The sequence below is a fragment of the Carettochelys insculpta genome, chromosome 2 (assembly GCF_033958435.1).
Source record: "Carettochelys insculpta isolate YL-2023 chromosome 2, ASM3395843v1, whole genome shotgun sequence".
Lineage (NCBI taxonomy): Eukaryota > Metazoa > Chordata > Testudines > Carettochelyidae > Carettochelys > Carettochelys insculpta.
In genome coordinates this window covers 273,279,611-273,295,086 of record NC_134138.1, presented here as the reverse complement: position 1 = coordinate 273,295,086, position 15,476 = coordinate 273,279,611, and the positions used below count along the sequence as shown (strand labels likewise).

General features: G+C 42.2%; 1 protein-coding gene across 6 annotated transcripts in view; it reads left to right on the top strand.

Moving 5' to 3' along the window:
* The first annotated feature begins 221 nt into the window (after window positions 1–221).
* The window catches only part of SEC22C (SEC22 homolog C, vesicle trafficking protein), a 29,146-nt gene continuing 13,891 nt past the window's right edge, over window positions 222–15,476 (top strand). For 4 of the 6 annotated variants that reach the window (XM_074985185.1, XM_074985184.1, XM_074985181.1 and 1 more), the window contains exons 1-4: window positions 222–314; window positions 5,851–6,060; window positions 8,256–8,419; window positions 10,221–10,400. In XM_074985185.1, the coding sequence (XP_074841286.1) occupies window positions 5,879–6,060; window positions 8,256–8,419; window positions 10,221–10,400 (526 nt within the window). In that variant the 5' untranslated portion in view covers window positions 222–314; window positions 5,851–5,878. Of the gene's footprint in view, window positions 315–392; window positions 491–4,325; window positions 4,366–5,850; window positions 6,061–8,255; window positions 8,420–10,220; window positions 10,401–15,476 lie in introns of those variants that run through there. The other 2 variants (XM_074985182.1, XM_074985183.1) reach the window with 2 other exon arrangements.

Genomic DNA, 15,476 nt, shown 5'->3' with positions numbered 1-15,476 from the left:
GGGGCGTTGGGAGTCGCTCCACGGCTCGGTTGGTGCGGGAGGATCCGCGCCGGGGCTGCGAAGTCCCGGCCCCACATCGCTGCGCTGCGCTGCGCTGCGGGCTCAGCAGAGCCCCTGCAGCGCCTGGCCCTTTAAGAGCTGAGCCTCCCGAGGAGCGCGCTCCTGCCTCGCCGCCGTTCCCGGCATGCCCCGGGGGTGAGAGGCCTCTCTAGCCGCCGCCTCGGCAGGAGAGCGGAAGGGTGGGGGCTGGGTTTGTTGTGGGGCCGCCTCCCTTGCCGGCTGCGGGTGGCTGGGATAGGCCCGCGGCGGCGAAGGTGAGAGCCCTAGAGGGGGCGGGGCGGGGCTGGCAGGCTCCTGGGGCTGGGGAGGTGAGTGGGTGTGTGAGGGCCGGGGTCCCTTGGCGATTCCCTCCTCTGCTCCCGGCACTGGCCTCTGTCGGCAGAGGGGACGCTGGGCTGGATGGACCTTGACCCACTCCCGCCGCTCTCAGGTGCGGCGTGTTGGTTCTCTCCACGGTTCCCTTTGTGGGCGCCGAGTGGGGGCTCCAGGAAGCGGCTGCTCGTGCGGGATTGTCCCCAGAGTGTGTAAAGGCCCCGGGGGTGGGGGTGGGGGTGGGGGAGCGTCGCTGGAGTGGAAATCCGGCGGGGGTTTCTACATTCCCCGGCCAGCGTTTGAAAGCGTCGTGGCGCTAGAGCGCCGGCCTTGTGGTGCGTGTGTGCTGTGTGCTAAACAATCTGCGCCAGCCTGGCTGCGGGGGTTCCTTTCCCGGGCCTAAAGGGGTGGCCCTCGGAAGTTTTGCCTCTCTCACCGACAGAAGCTGAGCCAATAAAAGATGTTATCTCATCCACCGTGTGTCTCTAATAGTCTGGGACAGTCAGACTACAACTGTGCTACGTATAATGGTATTGGTAAAGCATAAGGGAAAAAAATGCTATTCTAGTGTGGTAGGGGCAATACAGTTGTAGTGTTCTGTGATTCTGTCCACTCAGGATACATTGTTACATATGATACATTTTGTTACATACCGTTAAATACTGATACATTTTGTTAGTCTTTAAAGTGCTACCTGACTGCTTTTTTTGTTTTGATAGAGTACAGATTAACATGGCTATCTTTCTGTCATTCAGGATACGTGATTTCATAGAAAAGACAAAAGCCTGACTCCTGTTTCCACTCGCATGCTTATTTATTTGTATTTGTTGAGGATAATATCAGTATGTGTTCTGCAACTCTGTTAAATGCTGATGAAGATGCTTATTTCCTTTGTTGTGTGCGTAATAGGCTAGTAGAGGTTTTGGGCACCCACAGCTGCTTCTGCCGTCAATAGGAGCTGTGTGTGTTTGGCCCATTTGAAAATGAAATCAAAGGTGCATTATATATAGTAAAACATAGCTTTTAATCAAATGCATAGCTAAAAACCTTCAGTTTTCCCCCAAATCTTTCCTGAGCACTGACGTAAATTTTGCCAGCTCCCCTACAGTTCTCAGTGGGGTGGCATAGGTGTGGTTGAGGGCAGAACTTGGCTCAGTAACTCAAAATTGTATGGTTGAAATTGGCTTAAATGCAGCGTCCAATGGGGGAAAAGGTGACTCAAATGAGTATGGAGAAGAACAGATGCTTGAGTGAAGATACTCTAGCTTCTTGAGTGCTGCCAACCATCCTTTTGATTAAACAACACCCTTTTTCAATAGTAAGTAAATTTTTTTTTGCTTAAAAGAAAAAACAGTATCTTTTAAAGGACAGCAAACCAGCTGTCTTCATTTGTGAGCAGAGCCTTTTGGGTGGCTATATCTTTCTAAACTGCAAAATATGAAAAAAAAGTGTAATGGAAAATGTGTGGCCTGTTTTATAAATGAGATCTCTAATTTAGCCATGAATAGGGCCTTACCAAATCCTGGACCATTTTGGTCAATTTCATAGTCCTAGGATTTTAAAAATAACACATTGCATCACTGTATTTCAGTTACTCAGATTGAGACTTTATGATATTGTAGTTGTAGGGGTCCTGATCCAAAAAGGAGTTGTGGAGGGGTTGCAGAGTAATCGTGTGGGAGGCTGCATTACTGTTACTTTGGTGACAGCATTGCCTTCAGAGCTGGGCAGCTGGAGAGCAGCAGCAGTTGCTGTTTGGGATCCCAGCTCTGAAGGCAATGGTGCTATCCATAACAGTGCAGAATTAATGATGGCATGCTATGGTATTGCCACACTTCTGCATTGCTGCTTACAGTGTTGGGTTGTGACCCATATTTTGAGAAATGCTGGTCTCCCCCATGAAATCTGTATAGTATAGGGGGAAAAGCGCACAAGACCAGATTTCAGTCTGTGACGTGTTTTTTATAATTAGGTAGGTCTGTACCTGTGAAGGGGATGCAATAATGCTACAATATATGTCTAATTCTAGTCTTTGAACCTTATCTTAAAAAATATCTCTGGGGTATTGTTAGATGTTCAAGTGTACTTCGTGTTGCAATTTGATATATCTTGTTTCTTAAATAAGTCCCACCTTCTCTATTGAAATGCCCCTTTAAAAAAAGTGTGTGAAATTATGACCAGTCTAATGCTGTTATAGCTGACCTGCCAAAATATTTAATAGTTTTCAGTAGAGTATCATGGAGGGGGCTGTAAATGAAATACTGTTAGTATGTTAGTGCTTAATTCTGAGTACCAGAATGTATGATCAGTGTTTAACAGAAACAGTAAAAACGTCCTTGAAATGCTGTGTTACTAGGCTTCAATTTCAAAACTGGATCTCTGTGTGGTTGGCTTCAGTGAAGCTCTACATGGCTGTTTCTACACATGCCACTTGCTAATAAATGGCTCGAAATATGCTAATGAGGCACAGAGGCAATTCCCTGTGCCTCATTGGCACAAGGTCACGTGATTTGGAGTTTGGAAGACATTCTTCCGGACTCCAAAATGCTGTTTAGAAGCGCAGCCCCCCCCGGGGGGGTCTTTGGAAGGAAGTCCTTCCGGAGGCCCCTTCTTCCTGCAGCACTCCAAATCATGTGACCTTGTGATAATGAGGCACGGGGAATTTGCCTCCACGCCTCATTATCATATTTTGGTCCATTTATTAGCCAAAAGTGGCAAGTGTAGAAACGGCCCATGTGTGCAAGGGTCTATTACACAGATTCAGTGGCTGGATTGGGGCTTAAATTCAGACAAGTGATCGTAGATGGAGAAGTAAACTGGAGAAGAGGAGAGGTAGGGCAAGGGTTAAAGTAGTAATCATGTAGGTATTCAGGAAGATACCCATCCTGATGAGTCCAGTAATCTCTCAAGAACTAACTTTAGCATGTCACCTGCAAGTGAACACATGCCCTGATAATTTAAACAAGCAAAAGGGAGCTGGCTTGGGAAACAAGTTTCTCAAAAGGCATTCTATGTCTGTGGGACAGCGTGGAACAAACACAGGTAAAAGTGGGAGCAGAAAAATGAATGGGATGTTGAGGCTGGTCTGAATCACAGAGCAGGTGGAGAGATCATGCTTTGTGGGGAGATGTTGGTACATCTAACTCAGTGCTGGGCAACCAAGGCTAGTGAGTGGGCCGCTTGAGTGGCCCTCCTTCACCTCAGTGGGTTGCGAGATTGTTGTAACCAAGACAGTCTCCCAGGATTGGGCAGTTTTGCTAACTGCGCTTGCGTACCTAGAATGTGCTGGGTGTGCTGATTGAACCGGAGCAGCACTTTGCCTGGGTGAAGAGAGAGTTCATGGCTCTTACAGTCATGTAGTTAGCATGCACCTTGCTTTATGTGCATGTAATATTAGTAATACTGATGGGGTATGGGGGGAACTACATAGATGGAAACTAGTGGCATCTGGCAACCCTGCGCGTGGGCATTGATAAATGAAATGTCTGAGGAGCCACACATAGAAAGAACCCTGATGGGCCACAGGCTGCCCACTATGGGTCTGAATATTTCAGTGTTTTAATGACAAGTGGTGGCTTCTCTGTATGACGGAATCATGGAACAAACTTGTGAGTTAAATCTTTTAAAGGTTTGCCCTGCATAATATGGGGTGACATTAACACTGACCTGTAATCAAGTTCCTACTAGATTTCTAACAAAACCCCAAATCAGTGAAGAATGCGTAAGTCTCTCTCTCTTCTGCTCATAAGTAGGTGTGTTAAAGTTGTACACAGTTCCTTTGGAAATGACAAAAAAGTTAATTCTAGGTCATGTTGCTATCTGTGTTCTCGGTATCAACACAGGCATCTAATCTTGAATCCTAAAATCCTTGCAAAATTGGTTTGTTGAAGCAAAGAATTGTACAGGTTAATTTTAAGGATTTTTGTTTTAGGTTTTAAATTTGTTGCCTTTCCATTTAACTGAACGTCTCTTTGGTCTTCTTATTAGAAGAGGGTAAGTAGGTGTCATCAGCTGTATTTCATACTATTCATTTTGTATATGCTGAAATACAATTTTAGATTGATTTAATCTTAATCTGTTAGCAATAGTTTCCAGTGACTGAGAGCTGTTTTGAGGTACTGATCTTACCTGATAGTTAACAATGCTAATATTTGTACTTCTTTTAAACTAACAAACTTTCGTTAGTAGGTTAAAGTCTGGGCATGTTTGTTCTTTCATATCAGTGTTTTTTTAAAAAAAAAAAAAAAAGGGTCAGTGTGATGTTTCATGCTGTATCTTGCTTATTAGGAAAGTGGGGATGTTTGTTACATAGATGTTAGTACAGTTACTGTGTGTCTGCATTCTTTTTTTTTTTAAAGATCAGCATTGTAAGTATAAGCACTAAAACTGTCAGGAAACATTAATTACTTTAATGATTTTTTTTTTTAACTGTCCATTTTAAAAGCTCAACTGCAAGGCCATGTCTACACTAGAGGGGTTTGTCGATGCAGTCTGTCAAAAGAAGTCTGCATGTGTCTCGACAGTATTATCCCTCAAATTTGAGGCATAACAATGGTCATCAGAAGTGCAGTGTAGACACTTCTGTTGACAGAGAGGACTTCTGGTTGCTGGGAAGCCCTCTTTGCAGAGCTGCCATTCTGCTTTCTGGCACCAGAGGGCAGTGCAGTCTGGCAGTCCTCTGTCAACAGAGGAAGTTGCGTGTAGATGCAATCCATCGAGAGAGGGTCTGTTGGGATTTCCCTGTTGGCAGTAACTTCTGTCGACAGATGTTTCTAGTGTAGACGTAGCCCAAGTTTTGTACTGTTACCCAGTTTAGCAAATGCTGATTATTTTTCTCTTTTTAAGAGCATGCCAACCTCATGTAGTTCTTGCTTTGTTTACTTCAGAGTTCTAGGTGCGGATTAAGAGCAGGTGGGGCCCTGGGACAATGCAGTCTCAAGACCCCCCCCAGTATATTCAAATATGAATGTAACATCATTGTTTAAAATCTATTAATGCTTGTTACTCGTGATGCATACTAAAAATACACTTAATTTTAAAATAAGAATGACATGGCACATTTCTATTGTTCCATTAAAGCAAGCTGTTTAAACAAAATGGAGATACGGTGCCTTGGGCCCTTAAGTCACAACCAGTCAGTGGCAGTTAGGTGTCCAAGTGAGATTTTTGTCTTTGAAAAATCTCTTCCCATGTTCCTGATGCTTCTAAAGTGAAAATCCACTGAGAAGAAATCAGTGAATTCTTTCTGGGTAAAAGGGCTGTCCTTATGCATTAGCAAGAAGCAGAAAAGGGTCCTTTCCAATTTGAAAGAGCAAAAATATTAAACAACTTTTTAAATTGCCTTTTAAAGGATGGTAGTAGTACATAAAATATTGTTGAGAAGCAGTGGTGAAAGAGTTAAATCTATGCTCTGATGCAATAGATCTTTGCATATTAGGTTGAATGGATGTAGTCTCAATTTTACACATTTATTTCCAGGTTGTCCTCATGAATACTCTCGTGGAGGATGTCCATGATCCTTTTTGCCTGTGTGGTGAGGGTGAGGGACGGACTTCCACTTTCAGCCTCCACAGATTTTCATCTCAACAAGGACTTTCTGGAATGCAGAAAGAGACTGAAGGCATTATCATTAATTCTGGCACAGTATCCTGATCGAGGCACAGCAACAGGACATGGCTTCAGCATACAGTAAGATGCCAGGTTCACTTGGTCTTAATTTCACAGAATTGATCATCTTTCTGGGATTAATTTAACTTCAGGTGTTGGCTACCAGGTGTAGCTTTTTACATATTATAAAGGCATCTTGAACATATGTTTATAGGTATAACATGAATTTTCAATATTAGGTGAAAAATGAGTGTTTGTTTGAATTACATTTTACAAACTTCCATTACTAATTTCCTCCTATGTTTTTGCTTCCAACCTGCATCTCTTTTTCTCTCCTCTCTCTGTTTCAAGTTTGTGTTCTCTCTTCTTTAGGGGAATGAAATTCTGTATAAAGCATGTCTAAAACAGCCATATAACATTCAGATGAGTTTTCTCTCTAATCTCAGATTCCTCATTGGCAGTTGTCAGTTGCAGTAGCTTTAAATTGTATGTTTAAAATGGCAGTCTTTTAATAAAATAATCCTGCCAGAGTATACTCTTAAATTAGATTTTAAAGTGGTTTTAATAAGGCTTCAGCTTTTTTCCCCCTCATCCCTCTTAGCTTGGTCTGCAAGATCTCTGAAGCCTGTTGGGAAGCAAATTTTGCTTCCCATTGACTCATGGGAAGCTACTTTTTTCTGAGGCTTAAGACCCAGCCCGGGTCATTGTGAATGAAAGATGGCATTTGATGGCTGTTTGGTCTCTGTAGAGAGCATAACCCACAGGAGGGAGAAAACATCTTCATTATGGCTGAATAAGTATGTCAGACCCATGCAAGTGATCCCCACTGGTGAATTCCCACATCTGAGAAATAATACTTCAGGGATCTTAGTCTTGACCACATATTACAAGATTCTGTTCTGTTTTATTAGTTCTGTTGTTTTCTTAGTTTATATAATGATCCATGTTTCTTTTTTCATTACACTTCCTCCACTGGGACAGGTTTTGTGTGCCCATCTCCTCTAGGCACTTATGAAAATCCCGCTCCATGTATCTGAATTTTGAACTGCTACCAGTATTCTTGGATGAGACACGTGATTATCCAGTGTTTTGTTTTGCACTGCGGCCTTTCAGTTCCTACCTAACATAGCAAGAGTCGCATGTTGAAAATTCACATTTTAAAAATAATGCCAATTTTATGTACAAATGTGGGTGCTTCCTAGAATCAGGAATCACACTGTGAGCAGGTCTTTTTGGCTTTTACTTAAAACAGTGGACTTTTTTTTTTTTTTTTTTGTGTTTGTGTGGCAGTTTTGCACAACCTTCTTAGACACAGCTGAAAAATCCTCCTTGTGGTAGAAGAGTTGGTGAGACTCCTGCCAATGGAGTCCCACAACCCTTCCAAACAAATATTTCCCAACATGCACAAATGGGCTGCAGTTAGATATGTAGCAGTTTAATAAGACCGGAAAAACAAAAAAAAAATCCCTCTCAAGTTCAAGAAATGCTTCCTCACAAAACATAACTGTAGATGGTTTGGTCTTAAAAATTATGGGTGAGAAATTGGGGATGTGATTTTTTTTTTTTTTAAACAGACAAATGCTTTCTCACTTTCATGCACAGCAGTTTATTTTGTAAAGCCTACAGGCTAACATGGAATAGTAGAAATGGAAGGGACCTTGAGAGGTCATCCAGTCGTGTCCCCTGCACTAATGGCAGGACCAAGTACCATCTGTTCTAGGTCATCCCTGAAAGATGTTTATGTAACCTGATTTTAAATATGTCCAATGATGGAGATTCCACAGCCACCCAAAATACATCCCCTCAGAACAGCACCACATACCTGTGCTATAAGTGATTGTATGTGTATAACTGTTTGTGGTGCAGAGAGGGGCTTTGAACTGTGAATGAGTTGAAAAAAGAGATTAGAGTTTTAATTGGTTTTCCTTCAAAGCCAATGTTACAAGGCATGAATTTCATGTTATGCTCAATCTGTGGCATTGCCAGCAGTGATTGCGTTAAATATAGTGCCCTTTGTACAGAAGGGACCATAAACAGCTATGGGGGGATAAAGGCTAAAAATAAATGGCTAGTTAGAAACAGCTGCTGTGTACAGAGATTGGCATATTTTCTATAAACGCAGCTACTGTTGGGATGAAAACAATATGTTTTTCTTCAATACTCTTTCTCAACTAATGCAGCCAAGATAAAAATATTTAACACTGTGTTGAATGTTGATGTGCAGTATAACTCTTTTACCTTGTCACTGTGATTTTAAATGATCATTTTCTTTTCAGTTTTCATTCTGCTGGGGATATCGCCTGCATGGGGATCTGCTCCAGTACTTACCCAACCATCATGGCATTTTGCTTCCTTGAGGAGCTCCAGTGGCAATTTTCTGCTTCATATGACACTACAAGTATCGGCTTGGCCACCAGACCCTATGCATTTCTCGAATTTGGTTTGTAGATTTACTGTTAGAATTCTTTGTACAGAGCATATATTTCCAGAGAATAATTAAATTAGAAGATAGGTTGATGGTAAGGAGTAGCCATGTCCATTCATTATCAGACAAGGTGGCTTTATGTGGCAGGAGAACAGTGTAGGAAAACATTAGGAAAGACTAGATGATTGTGGTATGTATTAGGAATCTTTGTCATAGACATGGGCCCTGTTATGCTAAGTACACTACAAACATGCAGGGAAAAAAAGACAGATCCTGCCCCAAAAAGTTTAGTCTAAGTAAAAGACAAGATGAGGGGAAGGAGGGGATAACAAGGTGAGCACAAAGAGAACATAGATTAGGTTCATTAGAAGTTTGTGATCATACAGGGTGTCCTCTCTCAGTTGTGATTCCTGACACAATTGGCTTTTTTTCACCTGCCCACTGCAGCCCCTTATGAACACCACTGCTGTGGAAATATACGACCAGCTCTATAGGACTATCTCCATTAGAGAGCTAGCTATGCCCTGTGAAGTGCGTGAGGTAGCACAGTGGCTTAATACGCTGGCATCCAGCTCTGAACAAGAGAGTTCAGATCCTGTTTAGAAGGAGATGTTTGTAGGGAAATTCCAGTATGCAGCAGTTCTCGCTCTACCAACTGCATTCTAACTTTTCATAAATTTGTCTTGAAATTTGCATTATGTTCCTTCTGTAATTTGGCTATGGATTTCTAGCTTATTTTAGTCACACATTGGCCATGTACTAACAAAACAAAATGCAAAAATTTGGGCTCCTTACATTTTTCATTCAGTGTCCTATTTCCATCCTGTCTTATGCTGCTGTATGGTCTCTTCTGGGTCTAAAGTGCACCAAATAAATTGCAAGATTGGAACTGTTGCTTCGTAGTAGATCTCTGTACTTTTTTTGTCTCTTGGCATATTGTTACGCTGATGGTATGATACCAGTAGTTGTTGCTTGAAATCCCCTGTGCTTGCTTGATGCAGTGTAGTGGTGATCATAAAGTACTCTGCAGTCTTGGCTGTTCAGTAGGAGCAGCCATCAATCTAAATGATGTATTGTCTCTTAAGGTTTTGTTTTACGTAAACAGCTCTCCATAAGTACACTTCTACAGTTTATTTGCCTCATTAGTTTTTATAATCATGACTAATGTAACAACCTCCACCATTCATAGCTCAGAGATAAGCAAATAAGCTAGGTTAGAGAACAGCTGGGAGGTTTGGGTGATTGTTACCAAAATGATACTGTAGGTTGTAGTTGTAGGGCTCTGCAATTTAAACTTGTGAAGAGGGATAGCTTTTGTTTGAGAATACTGTTATAAAATTAAACTATGGAATGCCTATCTGAGTTGTTTGTAGCAAAAGTCTTAGGAAAATCATGATGCAATGTGGTCAGAGAAGCTGTTGCTGCTCGCAGTTTGAATTCTGGGTCCCATCTGGCACTAGTTAAAACACACCTCTGTCTTGTGGAGTAGATGCGTTCTATCTGCATTCAAGGCTTCATCATGATTCATGAACCTTGTTCAGCCCTGGTTGGATCATGACAACCATGCAGTGAAAAGCATGTTTTAAGCATATCTGGAATAAGAGGCGTGTCCGTGTCCGTGTCCGTGTCCGTGTCCGTGTCCGTGTCCGTGTCCAGCATTCAGAAGTGTGATAGTTACTTTGCTTTCTATTTGTGTAAAGAGTAACATTTTAGATGATAGAATGAAGGTTAAACAAATGGGATAGGAAGATCTGGGATATCAGCTCACTAACCATCCAATGTTTTAGTTAAAATATTTCTCAAAACCCTCTTTTAGATAATATTATTCAGAAAGTAAAACACCTTTTCAACTATACAAACTGCTCTCAAATGAAGAACAACTTGGAGAAGATTCAGGAAGAGTTGAAGTTCCATCCTCCTGTGCTTCTGAAACTAGAGGATACTGAGCTGATGAACGGGATGGTTAATGGGCACACAGAAATACACATGGGTTCTGGTAAGTTGTGGGTATGCAAAGTTTTAATGTCCACAATACAAGTTTGTTCTGGTAGCTACTTTTAAGTTATGACGAATAGTTAAAAATACCAGTTGTGGTGGTGGTTTGTGGGTTTTTTTTGTTTTTTGTTTGTTTTCTGAAATGAAAACCCAAGTTGACATTATGACAATCAGGCCAGAGGGCTGTACAGCAAGGGGGAAGGCAGCCCAAAAAGAGATAGAAAGGCCAACTCCCTTGCTAGTGAGGTGCATTCCTGCTGAGGCAATCAGGAGCAGCTGGCAGGGAACTGGCCCAGGAGATGAGGACCAGGTGGCTCCACTCAGACTGATTGAAGGCCTGTGGCAGGCTTTTAAAAGCTCTCCCAGTTGGAAGGTGGCTCAGGGGAATAGAGAGGTAGAGGAAGCGGGGGTGGGGAGAGATACCAACACAAACAGCACTAATAGCTCTGAATGGGAGATAGCTGGGGGAGGGAGTCCAGAGGGAGTAGCAGGACTCCCACCCCCAGGAAATAACTGCTAATCTGACCCCTAACAAAGGGAGGGAGCTGCTGGCCCTGAAGATTGTTTGAGGGGAAGAGGAGCCCTTGCCACGACGTGTAACTTCTGACAAATGGTTCTTGTTCAAGGCTAGATTTTTCATCGTGACAGAGGACGTGAACTCTTGTGTTTATAGCAGATACATAATGAAGCTCATCTTAACCATAAATAATTTTCTCTGTGTAAGTTCATGATAACTGGAATTACACATTACACAATCCTTTTCACTTCAGAAAATTGAGGCTTTAATTTTTGAGAGAGAGAGATTCATTGTCATGTGCTTCCATAAGCAAAGATACAAAGTACACTTCCAGTCTAGAAGACTCACTTTAGCTCAAGGAAGAAAATGATCCAAAGAATCACTGAGACCTCACTTAAAATTATCCATCTTGAATTGTTTCATGGCACTTCCCATGTCCTGCAGTAGCCAGGCAGATAACTGCTTACATTTCTGTAAATAAAAATCGGAATTAATGCTATTGTACAGTTATGATAAACATCTGTATGAACTTCATAGTGAGAGGTTCATGTAATTAACACTGTAGAACAAACACTGTAACAGTACACTGTAACAAACACTGTAACAGTACCTTGAAAAATGTACTTATCATGCACAATTGCTATAAAAATGGCACCTTCTTACTTAAGTCTGTTCCCCGTATCTGCCTAGTCATATCTGCATAACTTATTGAATGAAACAAATGACTAATATTTAATCATGTTATCTCGTGGCAATATTTAATGTCAGGGAGCTGGATTTTTCTGCGGTTTATGGCTCTCCTCAATTAGTTCCTGTTGTACAGTCTTATTACTGGTAATGGGCAGCTCAAACACAACTTGACTTTCCTGTTTCACAGTGTTCTGTAGGGCTAATTAAAAAAACCCACATTGTTTTATTTATCAACCAAGGTGATTTTGATTGACAAGTTGTTAGTAATACTGTTCCTTCAAGGGAAAACTGATCTTATGACTAGGGTCCTACCAAATTCATGGCCACGAAAAATCATAGAATCATAGAACACTAGGACTGGAAGGGACCTCGAGAGGCCATCGAGTCCAGCCCCCTGCCCCAATGGCAGGACCAAGTACTATCTAAACCATCCCTGATAGACATCTATCTAACCTGTTCTTAAATATCTCCAGCGATGGAGATTCCACAACCTCCCTTGGCAATTTATTCCACTGTTTGACCGCCCTGACAGTTAGGAACTTTTTCCTAATGTCCAACCTAAACCTCCCTTGCTGCAGTTTAAGCCCGTTGCCTTTTGTTCTATCCTCAGAGGCCAAGAAGAACAAGTTCTCTCCTTCCTCCTTATGACTCCCTTTTAGATACCTGAGAAAAAAAATGCATCCCGTACTGTGAAATCTGGTTTAGCCTTGTAAAATGTGTCTTTTGCATGCTTTTTACCCAGCGTTTCTCAGACTAGGTTTTGACACAAAAGGGAATTGTGGGGGTGGGTGACAAGATTCTTTTAGAGAGGTTGCAGTATTGCCACCCTTATTTTTTCACTACTGCCTTCAGAGCTCGGCAGCCACTGAGTAGTGGTTATTGGCTGAGTGTCGAGCTCTGCAGGCAGCAGTGTGGAAGTAAAGCTGGTACTAATGGTACCAGGCCATCCTTACTTCTGTGAAGCTGCTGGTGGCGGCTCTGCTGTTAGAGTTGGGATCCCAGCCAGCAGCTGCTGCTCTCAAAATGCCTAGCTCTCATGGCAGCGCAGTTGGCGGCAGCAGCAGCACAGCAATAAGGGTAGCATTACTGCACATTCTCCTACAATAACCTTGCAACGCGTCCACAGCTGTTCCTGGTGTCGGGACTCCTACAATTACAACACTGTGAAGTTTCAAATTTCAAAAGCTGAAATCGTGAAACTTATGATTATTAAAATCCTATTGCCATGAATTCACCAAAATGGACTGTGAACTTGGTATGGCCATACTTATGACCTGCCTGTTTTAAACTAGTACAGCTGCTTTCAGGACAAGTATATATTACTAAGACAGACCTAAATAAACATTCTGTTCTTCTAACCTCAGTATTCAGTTTCTTCCATGTTTTTCATCTGGGTTTGTTCTTTTGGCTCTTTTTCAGTGGTCAAACCAAAATACTCACGCATATTGTTTCATCCTTATTGTGAGAACCATTTGCAGCCACATCTCTCTGTCTCTGCTTGACTCAGCATTTCTTGCTTTTGTCTATATCTCTGTTTTTCATTTTCCATCATTAACAGAAGCAGTGGCTGATTCCCATTCTGTTGCTTCAAAATCTGGCTGTTCTAATTTTAGAAGGAAGCTAAGGGTTTATCTACATTATAGCTACACAAGTCAGGAAGCTTGATTACAACACACAGTCAGGGATCTGATTTCAGCAAGGTTAAAAGATACAGTATAGGCAGGACCTAATCATGTCTTTGTATAATGGTAAAATCTGGCAGTGCCCAGGACTTCATTCTTGTCATGAGGTAACTTTCTATCTATGCTTTAACTATGTTGTGACCAGATCCACTGATTAGCTATTCCTAGTAGCAAAGGTGAATGTAGTCTGGTCATTACTCCGATATATTCTGGCCAGAGGGCATCCCTTTGTCACCATGTTAAAAAGCAGTGCTTGAGTCCAGTCCTTGCGAGCGAGGTGATAGCATTGTTCCTTTGGTCAGTGTGGTTGCCATCATCTGACTGGAAAGTTAAATTCCTGTCTTGATGGGGTTTACGTAGTAAGTGAAGTTCTGGAAGAAACTGGGCACTTAAGGAATGTAAATAGCTGATGTGGGGAAGAGAGAACATTTCCATCTTGGATACCGAAAGGGTACTTATGAAATGGAAAAATATCTTGCTTGGATTTGTCTGGTAAACATGCTAATAAGCTATGCAGCACTCTGTTCTCCCAAATGAAAACCACTCGTCTCCTGAACAGTTTTACAAATCCGGTTTAAAGCACTGTGGTTTCTTAAGGTGAGATCTTAAATAAATTGTTTGCTGATTTTAAAATAACTCACTTATATTAAATGGAAATGCCAGAGTCTAATTTTATACTGTTAAGGATTGTGCATTAATCTGAGCTCTCTGTCAGCCTTATTTCCCTGCTTGGCTCCTTGGCAGCTAACTATTGTACAATGCCCTATGGAAATAATGGAATTTGGGAATTTGCAATGAACAGTAATGTCTATCTCTAGTTAAACTGGCAGAGGAAATAAGTTAGAAAAATCTTAAGTGACTCTTCTCCCGATTGCTTAGTGAACAGATTTGTAGGGTGGTGCATTTCCTTGGAGAGATGCACAAACTGTTGCTTTATATGCACAGAACAAACGCTGATCACCAAAGCTGGATTCATACTATTTATGTACCACCTTAACCATTTCTACTATAGGGGGTGTGTGTGTGTGTGTGTGTGTGTGTGTGTGTTTTCCCCCTGCTGAAATAGCTACATCAATGTTGCCCCTAACGTGATTGTAGTTATGCTGGTAAAAGGGTGCTTATCCTGCTGTGGTTTATTCTCTCAAATATGGAAATAAGCAGTACATAAGAAGATAAGAATGGCCATACTGGGTCAGACCAAAGGTCCATCCAGCCCAGCATCCCATCTGCCAACGGTGGCCAATGCCAGGTGCCCCAGAGAAGGAGAACAGAAGACAATGATCAAGTGATTTATCTCCTGCCATCCATCTCCTGCCCTTGTTCTGAAGGCCAGGGCACCATACTTTATCCCTGGCTAATAGCCATTTATGGACCTAACCTGCAAAAATTTATCAAGCTCTTTTTTTTTAAACCCTAATAGAGTCCTGGCCTTCACAGCCTCCTCAGGCAAGGAGTTCCACAGGTTGACTGTGCGCTGTGTGAAGAAAAATTTCCTTTTATTAGTTTTGAACCTACTACCCATCAATTTCATTTGGTGTCCCCTAGTTCTTGTATTATGGGAAAAGGTAAATAATTTTTCTATATTCACTTTCTCCAGTACAGCGTTTCTAAGTGTTCCTCAGACTTCATATATAAAAATGAAATAAAAACTTTTATTATGAGGTATAAGGATCAATTCCCAGTCAGAAACGAACCCACAAGATCAGGCGTAGCAGTTTCCACTTTTTCTCCCATGGTATTAATTCTCTTTGCCTCCTGGATAGATCTTCTTTTCCAAACTAAATTCCTCATCGCATTCAAGTATTGATATGTGTCATAGTTTGTGTCCCATTGACATTGTGCCCCAGTGACATAGTGGGCTATGCCTAAAACAGTGCTCTGTGGCTGGTGTGCTGTGGCACACTGGTGTGCCACAAAGCTGTGTTTAGTGTGCCTCAGACTGCCCTCTGCTGCTCTGCAGCTTGGTGGGAGGAGTGTATGGCAGTGGCAGCAGTGGCGGTGGCTCTGGTGAGTCACCTGCATGGATTTAGTGGGGAGAAGCTTGGATTGCCTGGCTCTGGTGGAGGGGTGGGGAATTGGGTTATAGTGGGGAGCTGGGGATGCCTGGTTCTGAAGGAGGGGGGGGCTGGAGGTGCCTGGCTCTGGAGGAGGGGAGACAGATTGGGTTAGAGTGGGGTGGGGTGTGGGG